Source organism: Rhyacophila brunnea, unplaced genomic scaffold (genome assembly GCF_057557595.1).
Source record: "Rhyacophila brunnea isolate RB1 unplaced genomic scaffold, BYU_Rbru_1.0 scaffold_5, whole genome shotgun sequence".
NCBI lineage: Eukaryota > Metazoa > Arthropoda > Insecta > Trichoptera > Rhyacophilidae > Rhyacophila > Rhyacophila brunnea.
In genome coordinates, this window is record NW_028233170.1 from 3,819,919 (window position 1) to 3,836,037 (window position 16,119).

The following is a 16,119-nucleotide window of genomic DNA, read 5'->3' on the forward strand; positions in this document are numbered from 1 at the left end:
ACTCTGTGGAGGCCCATATGAACCCATTAGGATCGGACATGGTTGAAACGAAATGAATTGGGATGTCTATATAATATCGACATTGTCATAATTATAACTACAGTCGAACTCGGTTATTACAATCTCAGACATAGCGAGATCTCGGATGTAATGAGGAAACAGTCGTTGACATTTGGTATATGATTTTCTCCATACATTTTTATTCACTGTTATAACGAGATACTTATCGGATATACCGAGCTAAAATACTGGTAATGTGTTGATCGTTTAAAGACATTTCGACCCTAAGCAATAAAATCCGATCGGACAGGATGCCGCCGGGGACAGATTACGTTTATGACACTAGTTAAGTGTCTAATTGTTGTTTTCGCCGACAATAAAAATACCTATTCTCTGATATAACGAGTACCGCTTATAACGAGCAAATTCAGCCGGTCCAACCTTCCTAGTAATAACCAAGTACAACTGTATATTCCTTATTTTGTTTAATAATAATTCGAATGGCATTTGTTTTGCTATTCATTTCATATCATTCTTTTATTCCACCTCTAGTAGAAATTCGATGTAATTGTCAATTGTACAAGATTAAACTCAATCTTATAAACATTTGTACTTAAATGTTCATTTACTACTATAAATGAATTTTACTGTAGAAAAATATTTATATTAATTCGTATTGACAACGTAAAAAAATCTGGTTCATTGACTGGACAGGATACCCTTGTATTGCCACTGTAAAAATAACTACGGTAAACAAAATGTAAAAATCATAAACACTTTAAATCAAATCGACATGTTAGAATTGTAAATATTTTATGTGGAAATATTAATTGTAAATATTTTTACATAGGTAAATAAATATATAATAAATTTAAATGCATTTTTATCAAGCTTATAATTTTTAATATGTGGCGACACACAATATTTTATTTTATATTTTATTGCCATCTGGTTGTGATCGACGAAAGTTTTTAGTAACACATTTTTAGAAATTCATGGTAGATGCCTGTAGATGCCTTTAGATGGCGTTGAAGTCACATTTGATCGTAAATTGAGGCAAAGAATTCGCCTTAAGTGGATTTATTTAAAATAATTACAAGATAAAACGAACTTTTTATATACAACGTTTTTAAATTATCTGTTGAATTATTATGCTCAATATGCTCAAGCTTGTACTTGATATTATGAAGTAAATAAAAATCAAACAAACAAACAAATATAGAAAAACTGAATACTGAAATGTCATTTTGATTTCCATAGTAACGCAGATATATATTAATAATTTAGGACGACCTAGTTAGCAACCAATAATAGTGGATTGGATTACGGATTTCTTCCGAAATAACTTTTCATAAAAAACAGAATTAGCTGAAAATGAATTCAATTCTACTTAAAGATGGCAAAAGTATTAAAGAATGCATTGGCACCGTGTTCTGATATATTAAAGTTTCAAATGTCTAGCTAGTCGGGAAGTTAGTTAAAAATCGATTGCAAGATTTTACCAGATAATCAACCACCGGACAAATAAGAATACGAGCTTATAAAAACGTTTTAAAATACAAAAAATCCCTAAAAATACACAGAATACCATTCATTTTTACCTCGCGGAATCATTTCGGGATTTGGGGAACACTAGTAGAACATCATATCCCTGTCCTTGTCTTGTATCACTGTCCTTAACCTTGATAGGTAGGGGGAGCTGCTTCAGGATGTGGGGCCATAGTCCTCACTCCATCATTCTTTATGGTGTTAAGACTTGGAGGGTAAAACATAAAATAAAGTAACGCTTGATGGCAAACGTTTAGGATTTGTTGTCACATAGGTATTATCATTAAATTTGAAGCTACTAAAATGAAAATATGGTCTCGTAAAGGATGGAGGGTTCATGGTTATTAAAAGTTTATAATTCATTCGTTTGAGGAGTTTAATAATACATTACCTAGTAGATATATCATTAACACTAATAATTATAAAACTAAAATTACACACTTTTAAATAGAAAATTACAACTAAAACCATACCTTGGATATTGGATAGGCGATATTTACAACATAAGCTATGTACTAGATATACATACCCTAAAATAAAATAACTTACTAAAAAGCCTACTATCAACTACCAGTGTTGCCAATAGAATTAGTCATTCTTATATATGACTTTTTATTCCAACTTCAAGCAATTAGAAGTGAAAATGATTATTGATTTATTATAGTACTCAGTTCGACTTACGAGACTGCTTGCCAATTTAAAAAAATCTAAAATGTGACATAACATGTTCTTATAATATAATATATACAGATAACCCTTCATATATTAAAGATTTTGATTGTGTTACATCGTGTAAAAACTTGGCATCACAGAACATATCTCGTCATTGTTAGAAAAGATTTGAACAGCCTGGTCACAAGTTGTGTCGAAGCTGAAATACACAGGTCGCAAAGTCCACAATTTTTCATTTACAACGGTTTTATCTGTCTGTCAAGATGTCTTACGATTATTCCACCAAGAAATATAGGTTAAAAAAAATAATACACTATTCAAAATATTGTTAAGCTATTCTATGAACTAATCCAATGACGGCAGAATCAATCAGAAACATTAAGCATTGCATTATCCTGCTCCAGCACGGTAACAATGTAAGTGTACATGTCATCAAAGTTCGGCGCGATGAACGAATTCAACCACAAAGGCATATCGATGCTATCGGCGACATCTGACGGGAGGTGAATGTAAGTGAACGCAGCAAAAGCAATATGGTGGCCTATATCTAAAAGCTTATCCGCTTCGTTTATATTGTTGTCGAGATATTCGGCAACATTCATCGGCAAGCTGCTCAGCACGAGGCCGTCCTTTCTTCCTTTCACCAAATCCCCGTACCACAGCGAGTTGATGAAGTCGATGCTGTAGCTCTGCGTCACCATTATCTGATGTTTTATGAACTCTTTTCCGTGACTCGCTTTGATTTTTTCGTAAATGAGTCGGTATCTGAAAATCATTACATAAATAATTAATGCCCACTCGTGCCCAAATTCCGCCCATTAGACGCAGATTCTTGTGGCTGATACTAGGTGTGCGCAATGGTATGACTTAAAGAGTATGTAACAAGAAGATAAGAGGATGGATCATGCAGCCTGTCATCGCAAAGGGTGAAAAAGCAACTTTAGTATTACTTCGCGCCAGTAGCGAAGGGTGGAGGTAGGCTGTTAAGATCCGCTATAAATAGTGCAAATTACACTTTGTTAGTCATACGTATTTGCTTTAATTGAATTAAGGCTACAATCATTTACAAATGGTGTTGGTTAGTTTTAAAAAATCAAATTAACTCTGCCTAAACCAAACCATAATAGTTTTGTTATACTTTGGGCGATACGACAAAATTGTGCACACTTTTTCATTCATACTTATTTATTTTCGTTGGATACATATTACACAATATTGTTGGTTCATTTGCTCAAATTAATTAAGCCCTGCTTAAACCAAACTATAATAGATAAAAAATATTATTCCATCTATAAAATATCCAAAGTTATATATGAATTAATTGCATAATTTTAGATATTTTATAGATAGATAAGTATATTTTGACTATTATTTATTATGGCTTGTTTTCGCAGGGTTTAATTGAATTTTAAAAACTAACCATCACCGTCTGTAAATTGTAGTCTTATTTCAATGAAAACAAATACGTATGACTGACAAAGCTTAGTGTGCACTATTTATGGCTGATCTTAACAGCCTACCTCCACCCTTTGCCACTGCTACGCATTGGCTCCTCAAAGCAACATTCGCATTGATACACTGTATCATATTATTTCTTGAAAATGGTTTTTGCAATGAGCGCAAAACATTGAGTGAAGGAGTGTCAGGAATAGACGATCACACACCAAATACAATCATTTTGCACTTTTTGATATTGTTACATCAATATAAAGTTTCCATCATTCGCATACCTTAAAAGAAGTCCAAGTATTCTGTTGATGGAGTATCCACTCAGTGAACACAGGGTATTGTAAGCGAGACACGTGGGAACAACAGTCCAAAGAGGAAGAGTGGACTTCTCCTGCACTTCCGCTATTTGAATGTATGTATCCAGAAAAGCATGATGCAGCATTGAGCTCTCTGTAAATTGTTTAATTAGATACATAAATACGTGATCAAGTGCAAAGCCATTACAGGAAACTTTTACTAGACAAAGCCAAAATATATATGAAACTAACAAGAACTCATGGACTAATATTTAACACATTCGCGGAATTCGTTAGCTAATACATGTTAGTGATATGACACATATTGAAATTTTTATTTTTTAAATTTTCGATTTAGATATATGTATAGAAAGAGTTAAGTCTTAAGATACGACACTATCTAATGGAAATATATTCGCACCGTGACACAAGTAGCAGGGAATGTTTTAATCCAATGTGTTAAATTAGCTGCAAGTCATTTCGCATTGCAAATTCATTTGTAGGAAAGTTCACATTATTATCGCCAGCATTTGTAAAGCCCGCAAGTATTTCAATGCAATTTTAGATCACTCAAACAGTAAAATCCATAAATTGAAGGCACGCCCCCCGAACAACGATAAGCGGCACGTATTTAGCATATTGAGTTAAGTATAAAACAATGATAAGTAGAGTGAACGTTTTGAATCGAATGAATCGAAAAGGTTTGTTCTTCACTCCTAGATGGTGCTTCAAGGTTTTGAAAACTGCTTAATCCAAGAACAACGATAAGCAAACAAATATGACGGATGTTAGTGGTGTTAGCTTGGCATTTAGTGACATTAATCAATTAAATAATTGCAGAAAAAGGAAGATTCTATGAAATCAAGAAGTATAGAAGTCCATGTTTTCTATATTAATATAATATCAATAAATAAAAAATATTATTTTTTTGTAAACATGTTTGATTAAATGTTTTTCTTATTCCTCAAATTTATTGAAATGTGCCCCTTATTGTTGTTTGGCGGATGCCTTCAATTATTAAAAGTGAAAACTTGAATCTGTTACGTACGGATTTTATTACATATTTTTATTTATAACCATTTCTAACACGAAACATGACGTTTGACTCATAACCAAAATCACGTTATAATACAAACGTGGTCAGTGAAGGCAGAACGCATTGTTTTGCAGGATCGCATATGTATAGCAGGCGATAAAATTCATAAACATACATACAGGGAAAATATTTACGCATGCGCATGCGAAATACTTGCGTGCTTTACAAATGCAGGCGATAATAATGTGAACTTTCCTACAAATGCTAAGCATTTTTCTTAACCAAAGTAATAAACATACATACAGGGAAAAAATTCACCCATGTGCATGAAGATACCCTCCACGTCTCCAACAGATGACACTTCCCGTGTAATTTTAAGTAGCGTTCGTATATTATGGCATGTTATGCAGGGACATTTTTGCAACGGCAACTACATAATATATCAATAACTTGATCAACTTGAGATTGGCTTTATACAGAACAATGTACAGGACCGAATTAAGTAGGTACAGTACCACCATCAAATGATTGTTTACATTTTAACACATTATTGGATATAGGTAATACATAATAAAATGTATTGTAATATAATTGTAAAAAAAGAAAACAATTTATTGTCATACCTGGCATAGTGTTGACAGATTTCTCACAGAGTTCATCGATAACTAACGACAGTTTGTTCAAGAATTCCAAAGAATCGATGGTTTCATCTCTATTCAAGAACAAGAGCTTTCTACCAGAATTCATCGCGTCATGCTGAAAAAATAGAACTGTTTATAAAGTATTCAATATTTTTGTATTGCTATTAAAGTTGTGATGGTATTGAGATGCATGTCGCGACTGTCACGCTATCACGGTGACAAATTTAGTCTATGGTTTCGTCATTTTGCAGAATATTTTGAACGATCACCATCTCTGTAAATTCTATGATGGAGAGTGCCAACTCTAATGTACATATTAGTATTTTGAATTATTAATCATTATTCATGCCAATTTCAATTAATTTTAACAGTTCACAGTTGCATACGTTAAAATTAACTTACAACTTTTGTTTAAAACATTTTTCAATATTTTCAGCAGTTAATGAGGTATGGCTGAAAAGCAAAAAAACCGTCAGCCATTTTCCAAGATGGTGACTGTAGAGCAGTTGATTTTTGGTGTGCACCAACTACATAATATGCGTATACAAAGTCTCCCTTTTAGGGGAGTTATTGCTAGTAAGTAAAAATCCTAATATGACTGGACTACAAGTGGGGTAAACATGAAAATCTTGGGGGTAATGAAGGATCAATAAATAAAATTGCACAATAAGTATTATTTAGTAAGCATACTCTTCATATTTATGACTAGTCTCTTAAAAAATCATTGAATGTAAGTGCTCTTTTGAGTTACTTATCCGAATTCTATGAGATTAAAAAAACAAAAACATATAATATAGATATATACGGATAATACGTAGTACACAAATATATTTTGTGATAACACCCAAAAAAGATCCCCATCCCCTGATTAAATTGAGGGATGAATGTGTATGCTTTGTGTCCTTAGCAAAAAAGGATAGCAGATTAAATTAACTTACAATATTAATGTACATCCTCTTAATTGTGTGGAGCCAAACGCATCTATACGAGGCATCGTTTGTCAGAAAGAGCGATTCGACAAACTCCAAGATACAGTCGTAGAAAGTGTCAAACGATTCAATGGAAATCCACTCTAGTAACGACAGGATCTAAAATAAATATTAAATTATAGACGGATATATATAATATTATATAATTTTGCATTGCCAATTAATTTGTATCAAACTTCACACACATATCGATATCCTAGTTCACTGTGGAAATAATTCAAAACTTCTTCTAAGATATTTTAAAAAAAACCTAAATTTTTTTATAGAAATGAGATTTTTTTGTTTTAGCCTAATAGATTTTTGGGTTGTCAAGAAGAATGAAGAACACACAGTGACAACCCAAAAATCTATTACTATTAACAGCAGTGAATGTCTAAAACATTATAATAATAAAATCTAATAAAATTTAGTATGTAATGGCTCAATGAATAAATTACAGTTCCACAAAGATCATCCCATATGTTTCTGTATAGAATTAAAATAAATAATCCCACATTCGATTTAATGACTCATTCAAAAAAATTGTTTTGTTTCTATATTGGTTTTCAGAGAAAAAAACTTTCTTCATCGAATGCCATCATGAACCTTGAATTTTTTAAATTATTTCCATACAGGAAACACGAAATTAGGGTATATATGATATATAAAAAATATATGATTCAATGTGATAAGATATTAATATTCTGTAGCTACCGATTCAACCACAACGTTCCAGAAATACAAACTGTTGTAATAATAATCGTTCATAAAGCTCCCCTTTAGGCATAGTACAATATCTTTGCTATTACGTGACTAACTTATGATGAATTATAGACTGACCTCATCAAAGAAATCTACTCCGTTCCACGTAGAAATATACTGCACCAAAAACCTTGAAACGACAGGAATGCCTTGCGAGAGGCGGCATTGAAACAATGAAACCCGTTCCAAAAAGAATTTCTTTTCCTGATATGACAGAATTGCTTTGCTGCATAGAAAATCTGAAAATAATTACAGGTTAAACAATATGATATCCAAAGAGTAAGTAAGATACAACTATGTGCGTAATTTTGTGTGGAACGACAACTATAACTTGACGTGCGGCGGTTTGGAGAACTAATAGCTCGCAATACACCGGCAATACTCACATCATGAGACAAGTTATAGTTGTCGGACTCCAATACGTCACTTTACGACCAAGTTTTTGGAAAAAAAGATACGATATACATTGCGTCCATAGTTTAATGGTAAAACATATTGGCGCGAATCCAGCAGATACTGGTTCAAGTCCCGTCGGGTGTCATATTTTTTTTCTTTCTACAAAAACGATGTTTCAAATTATGTATATTTATTATACGTATGACATTTTCATTATATAAAATATGTCTTCCTCATCGGGAACAATGAAATTGAAAGTAGGCTGGTTCATTCTGTCTTCAAAATGAGAAATCGTTGGCCGAGTAGTTCTTGTTTTGTTTTATTATGATGCAGTTGTACATGACTTGTTATTGCTCTGCATTTAATCCAAATATTTGCATCTCCGATTGTTTGCATGACACGGCGAAGTAAATAAATATAAAATTAATTATGAAAACACTCACTATTGTATAGTACGTGGTATAATGTTTGTGAGAATCGTGACTGAACATCAGGGGGTGAGAACAGAATTATGTGCGAGCCGGCATCGTTGACGAGCAGCGATAATATATTCGCAGGAATATCAATATTCCGACCCAGATGATGGACCATTAGCTCGTGAGTACTGAAAAGAAAAATAATATTAAACAGAATGATGAAACATACCAAAGGTCAGTCTTACTCCTATAAATATAATATTTGGTACGATTTACAGATTTCCTTTCAAGGTAATGACGATAAATTGGTATTTTCGATGTCTTCAAAGATATGACTTTGTCGGGAATGAGGAATGAGGAAATTTAGCTCAAAAAAAGCTATTATCAGGTTACAAGTGAAGACAGAAATATTGTACGTGGCTCGGCCACATGCAATGGATGCCTCAAAGGAATCTAAAGATTAACTTTTGTTTTACATATAGTAAAACCATGTTAATACGAACACGATTAATTCTAAATTCACTGCAAATTAAAACATAATAGTCACTACTGATATTATTAATCTAGAAGAAATTGAAACAGAAGAGGAAATTTTACTGTTTTTTGCCATACATTTTGTATTTCGTTATTTCGATTATTTTTCGATTTTCAATCCCATCGATTTCGAATTAACAGGATTTTACTGTAGTACATATTTTACATTCAAACTCACCTTAAAAAGTCCAGACATGTTTTATTTTCGGAGTTCTTTGAATATATAGCGGATCCCGCTTGAATGTATTCCAAATCAGGTAAAAGATGCTTCACCTTTTTGCTTTGAGATGTCTAAAAAATTCAAAACGTGTTATAAAACATTCAAAAGATATCAGAAACAGTTATGTTATAGCAAAAATGTTGGTGCCGAGCGGGACTTGAACCATCGGATTTGGGCCCATATGCTGTAACAATTTAGTCAGCTGCACAATACCTAATCACACATAAAATTAACTAACAATCAACATACCTATTAGATATTAATGTAATATGTATGTTGTTTCTGAGGTGTTCGAAATTGTGTAGGTTTTAAATTTTGTCTATTATTCATTAAATAAAAAAATTGATTAATTAAAACATGTTAAGTGGCATATTTGACCCTCTGTCAAACCCTCATGGCACACCAAGCATTGACATAGTAATGTTTGAACATGACGCTCCCTATAAACAAAGTATGACTCATACGGGCCAACCAGAATATGGTGTGGTTGTGCGAGTGCGAATTACTACCTAACACATTCGAAACGTAACAATTCGTTAATCGATCTACGTGTAAAACTAATCCACGTTACTAAACAATGATCACCTAATTGTGCCTAACTAGTTGCATACCTACTCATCTTTGATATGGATGTGGGTTGTTAGAAAAATTGATGTTATGTTATTACACTATAGAGTAAAACCATCGCATAGAAAATATTTGTCATAAAATTTTAATCCTGTACCTAATTTAAATACAGGCTAATAAATCAATAATTTGCGTAGCTTATGGCACTAAATCGTTGTTAAAAATGTTCATAATTTAATTCTGTCTTTACAAGTCAAATTGGACGCTAAATAATCATTGTAGCATCGAGTCTCCGACACTACCAGCTATAAAGATATTGCAATATCAGGCATATCCAACGCATCAACGCACTATAGGAATTGAGTCGTGAAAATGTGAAAGGCGTGTACATTCAGTTGTAATACAATATGATTTCATTGAAATATATTTTCTTAACCTACTTAAGTGAAAGTCGTTTTTAAATTAACCATTGGAACCCCACTTTACTACGTTGCATCACTTGATTCATATTATATCACTCATGGCCTGCTGCAGGAGTGAGAGAAAGAGAAAATGTGAATCCCCGCATTTTAAACTGAAGTGAAGTTTCCTGTTAACCATTATGTAGTTTGATAAAAATCTCTGTATGACGAAAAAGTTAATAATTTTATAGGTCTCTCCGTGTTAATTTAATAAAAAATTATAAGTGTGTGTTTAAAACTCAATGTTTTGGGGGCGCACAAAATTGTGTTTGTGGTAATTGTATTGCAAATAACATGTTATTTCCAAAATTAATTAAAAGTGCCCGCAAGCATTGTGTTAAGTCTTATAGTGAAAAAAAGAGTGCCCAAAAGAATACCAAAATAAACTTTTCAGGTTTCGTGGAAGCAATAATTATCATTTGTTATTATTGTTACTATAAGCTGAGCAGAATAAAGGGAATTATTGGAGTGTGGTTAGATCACTGCCACTTTTGATAATAGATAGTAGATCACAGCCGCCTACTTAAAGTTGGACATGCCCATTTTTTTTTTTTTTTGAATTATTAATAACCATATCCTTGCTTTTTCGTACAAGGTGGTTGTTAGTAATTTTGAACAATCACAAACACCCAGGCTTTGAGAAAAACACATAAATGTTTTGGACATGCCCATTCTATATAATAGATTATTTATTGTGTAACTGAAATACTAACTTTGCTGTAATTCCCTGTCCACCAGGTCAATCTACTCTGAGGAGATAAATTAATATGAGCATTACATCTTGCCTGTAAACATAGACAAAAAATTAAATGAATAAGTAAATAAAATCAATATTATTTTATATGTATTCACAATAAGACTTTCTAATCCATCTTACTCACATTAGCTTCGAAAAATCCTTCTGAAAGCGATTTGTTAATCTTTGGAAAGGCGTTATTGATTGAAACCGAAGATATATCTTCTGGGACGCATTCCGGTCTATACGACTTGAATAGACCCAGTAATGCAATTAAATGCATGGCGTGCTACAATAATCAAAACATAAAACATGTAAACAACAAAATTTTTAAATAACAGTTTTTCGAAAAGGCATATTTCAAAACTTACATAACCTGGGATATTAGGCCAATCAACAGGATATGCCTAGAGGCAGCAGGTTATATGAAAGTGTGGTAAAGCAGGCTACGATGGTGAAAAAATATGGTGATTCAGGCTGGTAATCAATTTGCGGCACAATTTGCACGTTAACATTATCATTATATGGGTACGTTATAATGACCAAAGTAAATTCACCGTGATGCCCTGCATTTTTTTTATCACGTCACTATTTCTCGTAAGTTGTCTGCTATTGTTGGCCTGCTTCATTCAGTTGTATGAGAAAGCCGATTCCTTGCCCCTCTATTTATTTAATACCTCAATGGGATATGCATATTTTCAAAAATTTACAATAACAATGTACCCCACATGGAGATTATGTAGAATTATACCATTTACCATTATTTTGTATTATCGTGCAAGATTACATACATGGATCAAAAAAGTTCACAAGCTTCTGAATTTTCACGTAATAGTTGGAACTTGCATGACGTATGCGCATGCGCAGTAAAACGATAGTGGCAAACCTGCCGGGAAAAAAAACTACATCGTGCAGAACACTTCTGATGTTTACCAATTTTCACTAGTCAATAGCACCATACAATGACAACACCGCGTTTCGCTTACGCTTGAAGAATGAGATTGGCGAGACAGCAGCATTATTACGTGTAAACAGTTATAATCGCGATAGTTTAATTTACACACTATTAATTGGTGCCAGTAAATCCATGCACGTGTACAAGCGCTATTATATTTATAACATCCCAGGAATGAATCTCCAGATTACTATTATACAATATATTATAGAAACATTGGGTTGAATGTCACATGAAATTACAGTGCATTGTGCATGTGCCATCAATTTTTAGGTTAGTCACACGTCAATGGCATTGACAGGAATGATCACAGTGAATATAATAAGTAACAAAGTTGTTACATATCTCGGACACCAAAAATAAACGTTTTAATAGTGTTGGAATGCTTGGTTGTTAAGAATTATCTACATTGATTGTAATTAAGTAAGAGGTTGAATAATTGGTAAAGCACTCGTCCGGCGTAGACGGCGCTGATAGACGTGAGTTTGAATCCCGTATAGTCAAGGACTCTTCCAATTGGTATATTTCTGAGGCTATTCCAAATTAAGTAAAGGCATAATTACCGAGGACCAAGTCAAAATTACTACCTTTGGTTGTCGACGGGTTTTGATCAATTCCAAGATATGACACGCCTTCACTCGCGAGATGTCTTGCGACTTGGTAAAGTTGTACACAAATTTTCCTGCCAGGGGACTCTGAAAATAAACGAAAAGATTGTACAAACTGCAACAAAATGTATTCCGCACTGATATTTGTTTGCAATACTAAAATTTCACAATACACTGTATATAATTTGAAATCCTTTTTATTTATATTGAATTGAGTTTCAGTACCTATTGTGTATACCTGTGAAGTATATTCACAAAGATAGCAGCCTGTTTTAACATATTTTTATGCTGTACTTGATTTGGCTTTTGACTAAATTCACATAAGTATAATTTAAATATGAAATTACATATTATTATACATAATTTCTGACATTTCATAAGACAATCAGGGCCGTTCATTGATCAGCATATTGGTATGCAGCTATTGAAGTGTCAGCTGATTAGATGGAACAGTTCACAGCCGATGGTATTATATTGCTAATGTATAGGTGAGTCCAAACTGAAACTAAACTCGGCTGAACTGTACAATTTTTTATTTGTAAGGGTGTCTCCGTGAACACAGAGAAAAATTTCAACCTCATTGTGTATGTATAATTAAAATAATGATGGTTCATTGAATAAATGGTTGGAACAATAATACTAAGCTAATTCTTGCCAAAATTACTGAGCTTAACCTCGTGGGGCAATTTACTGCTGACCCCCGATCCCCGATGTAAGCAGACGAAACCAGTCCTGACTATAATGTGGATTAAGTTTTGTGTATATATTTTATATTATGTAACCACCGGCTTTTAAACAAGAATCGACATATATCTATTGTTATACCAACATAAGTCATCCTGTGATTGAATTTGGAACTAAACTCATCACAGAATAATAAATACTAAATGATAATATGCCAGATGCATGGCCCCCACAAAGGGGGGACTGACAGGGCTCTAGCCTGGGGGCCCAGCGTGGTGGGTTGACCTGATAATTGATATATAAACACACATCACAAATTTGTCCTAATGTAGAAAAAAGCCGCCTGCGGCGCTATTTTATTTGTAAGGTTTTAACATTTTAAAATGTCTAGTTGTGTGATGCAATTTTTGATTATTGTGTCGATATTCGACAACTCCATGATTCAAATGGATTTATTCAATACAAAAAAATCGCTAAAAATACACGGAATGCCTTTAATTTTATCTGAAACAACATTTAGAAAACGATTCTGTAAAAAGTTCCACTGCCTTTAACCCTAGCGATAGGTAAGGGGGCCCGCCAAAGATCCCGGTCTGGGGGCCTGCTTCAAGATGTGGGGGCTATGGCCAGATGTTAACATGTAGCGCCCGCACTCAGCGGAAAACTTACACTGGTAATCTATACACACAATGGTTAATTTACTCACCAATCGTTTTGAAGAAAGCAGAGAAAAGAAAAATTCATAGTAAACGTCGAGAACGTTCGAGTTTATCAAATTAAAATCGAGTAACCCTGAAAATAAGGAAAAAATTAAGACTTACTTCAGTAATAAATTAATATTAATTAAGTGCAATTTCTTGATATAATTTAGTTGGTAAAACTGACTAGGATATTTACATCAATTTTCTATAAACATTTGTATCGTATTTGCATAAGACATGAATATTATTTATATTTATAATGTACTTTTTTCTCTTTTTTCTTTTTTTCGCGAGATGATCCGAGCCATACGGCCATCGAATGCACAATATAATATGGTTACATACATTGACTTACTATAATATACAATAGGCTTTTAGTTAAATTATCATTGGTTTGATGCATATATAATATCTGAGAATTCGTAAGGCAATCGAGGCTGTTCATTGGTCGACCTAATGGTATTAATCAGTATGTAGCCAATAAGGCTAATTAGTACTGAGCGGTTTTTAGCCAATGGGATTTTATATTGCTATGATGAAGGTGAGTCGAAACTGATCATGGACTTTGCACGATTATCATAATATAAAAGGGCGTCTTCATGAGTACATGAAAATTTTTAAATCTCATTTGTTTCATAAAGATATGTACACTAAATTTGAAGTAATCGTGATTTGCCTTGTATTCATATTCATTGGAATGGGTTCTTTTTGAATGCATGCATAGAGTTTTTAAGTCATCTTTTTATAATTATTGTACTATTGCAAACGCAATTAAACGAGTGAAAATTTTTGATGCTAGATGACGTCCGGCATCTGGCAACAATGGAAGGAGTCTCGTAATTCAATACCGAAGATCAATTAGTTCTAGATAGCAATCTCGAAATTAATCAATAAAACTAAATAGTTAATATGATTATGATATTATGAGTAAATTAATATGATTACGATAATAAAATATCTTTCTTTTATTTCTTCCATATGTCGACAAACTTTTGATATTTCGTTTGTATTGTGTTCTAAAATAACCTCTGAATATAGGATAAATAAATCAATAATAACAAGGATGTTGTACGTAGGCATGCACTTATCTGAAATTTAACAGTATAACTAAAGTCAACTTACCTAAGATCCAACTCAAGGCAACGACTGCTTTTGGACAGGTTTCTTTGCGTTTGTGATTGCTTAGAATCCAATGAATAACTTGCAGAATGATATCATCACTAATTCTCTTTTCAGGAATAAGTGAATATCCAATCGAAGACCATTTACCAATAGCTTGAAATTAAAAGAAACATATTTCATTTTTCTTTACAGTAGAAGTTTTACGAAAATAAACATTCCATGTTTGACAACCATCCCACGATACCTACATTGAAAATTAACCATGTAAGTACTTACGAATATTTAATTTCAGCCATGATTCAACTAGTTCTTTAAGGAGTTCGTCAGAAAACCCTTTCCTCTTAGAATATGATTGTATTGTTTTTAAACTTTCTTCAAATTTCATCTGATTGAACTTCACTCCTCTGTTCAAATCATTAAGATATTCAATTGCTTCATCAACATGTCCCATTTTTAATAATGATTATTTCAGAATATATGAGAAAATTTACATCACAATTTTATCATTACAGTAACAAACTAAAAGTCTATTATAAACATGAAAGTGACACAAGGAAAATGTATTTATTCCGTTAAATGATTTAATTTCAAATAAGTTTGTCTATAGACTATCATTTCATTTTCACAATAATTGACCATAAAGAATTAATTATTTTTATTTCATTAATACGATTTATTATGGCTAATGCGTATGATCGACATGTGAGTAAGACCGTAGGTTTATAAGCACAAGCAAAGTATTAAATTTGTATATTATTAGATGCAAAACCATCTATGTGTCACTTTTATCAAAAATGACTTTTAAATACCAAGTCATTCCTTATTTTTTTCTCTATAGGCCAGTAAAATGATCTATGTGTTGGGTAAACTCGCTCCGAAGTTATTTCAAAAAGTAAAAAACAGCTATGTGTAAGGTTCAAAAACCACGGTTCACAAAAACAACTATGTGTATATATAGTAACATATAGATGGTATTTTGATATCGAGAGTTTTTTTACAGTTTGGCTACACATAGTTTGTTTCTATGTTATATTCTATGCATTATGGTCTTGCACGACGGTTTGAAAGATGCTTTCTCAAAAAGAGAGAGAGGAAATATTCAATAATTTCTGGAAGATGCCTACATGGTCAATAGGGTATAGGCGAGAATTAATTTAAAAGTTGGATAAACAACTACAAACGTCTCGATGACAGTGGCCAATTGAAAGCAACAGTGACAAGTAATAAGAATCTGACTGAAGATAAATAATTGGTAGTGCAACCAAAAATCAAAACGGAGAGATTTGTGGAAAAATGTTACATTATGGTTGGATCTAATTCCAAAGTTCCCAGCCATTATTGCAGAGA

At 32.8% G+C, this 16,119-nt stretch overlaps 1 protein-coding gene across 1 annotated transcript; it reads right to left on the minus strand.

The window, feature by feature from the left end:
• Positions 1-1,908: 1,908 nt before the first annotated feature.
• On the minus strand, positions 1,909-15,377 carry LOC147065914 (centromere protein I-like). Its single transcript, XM_085955752.1, has 13 exons — positions 15,049-15,377; positions 14,773-14,925; positions 13,656-13,741; positions 12,245-12,352; positions 10,848-10,991; positions 10,680-10,751; positions 8,897-9,009; positions 8,212-8,372; positions 7,451-7,611; positions 6,581-6,730; positions 5,625-5,757; positions 3,951-4,119; positions 1,909-2,985 (listed from the first exon to the last, which is right to left on the minus strand). The coding sequence occupies exons 1-13, from the start codon at positions 15,221-15,223 to the stop codon at positions 2,586-2,588; spliced, it is 2,025 nt and encodes a 674-aa protein (XP_085811878.1). The 5' UTR covers positions 15,224-15,377; the 3' UTR covers positions 1,909-2,585.
• Positions 15,378-16,119: the final 742 nt, after the last annotated feature.

Excerpts from the sequence above, each read along its gene's own strand:
- LOC147065914 (XM_085955752.1), bottom strand. The coding sequence starts at position 15,223 with ATGGGACATGTTGATGAAGCAATTGAATATCTTAATGATTTGAACAGA. Across the intron at positions 10,992-12,244 it reads AAACCCGTCGACAACCAAAG|CACGCCATGCATTTAATTGC; the intron begins GTAGTAATTTTG and ends TGATTATTGTAG. Across the intron at positions 9,010-10,679 it reads GGACAGGGAATTACAGCAAA|ACATCTCAAAGCAAAAAGGT; the intron begins GTTAGTATTTCA and ends TGAATTTTTTAG.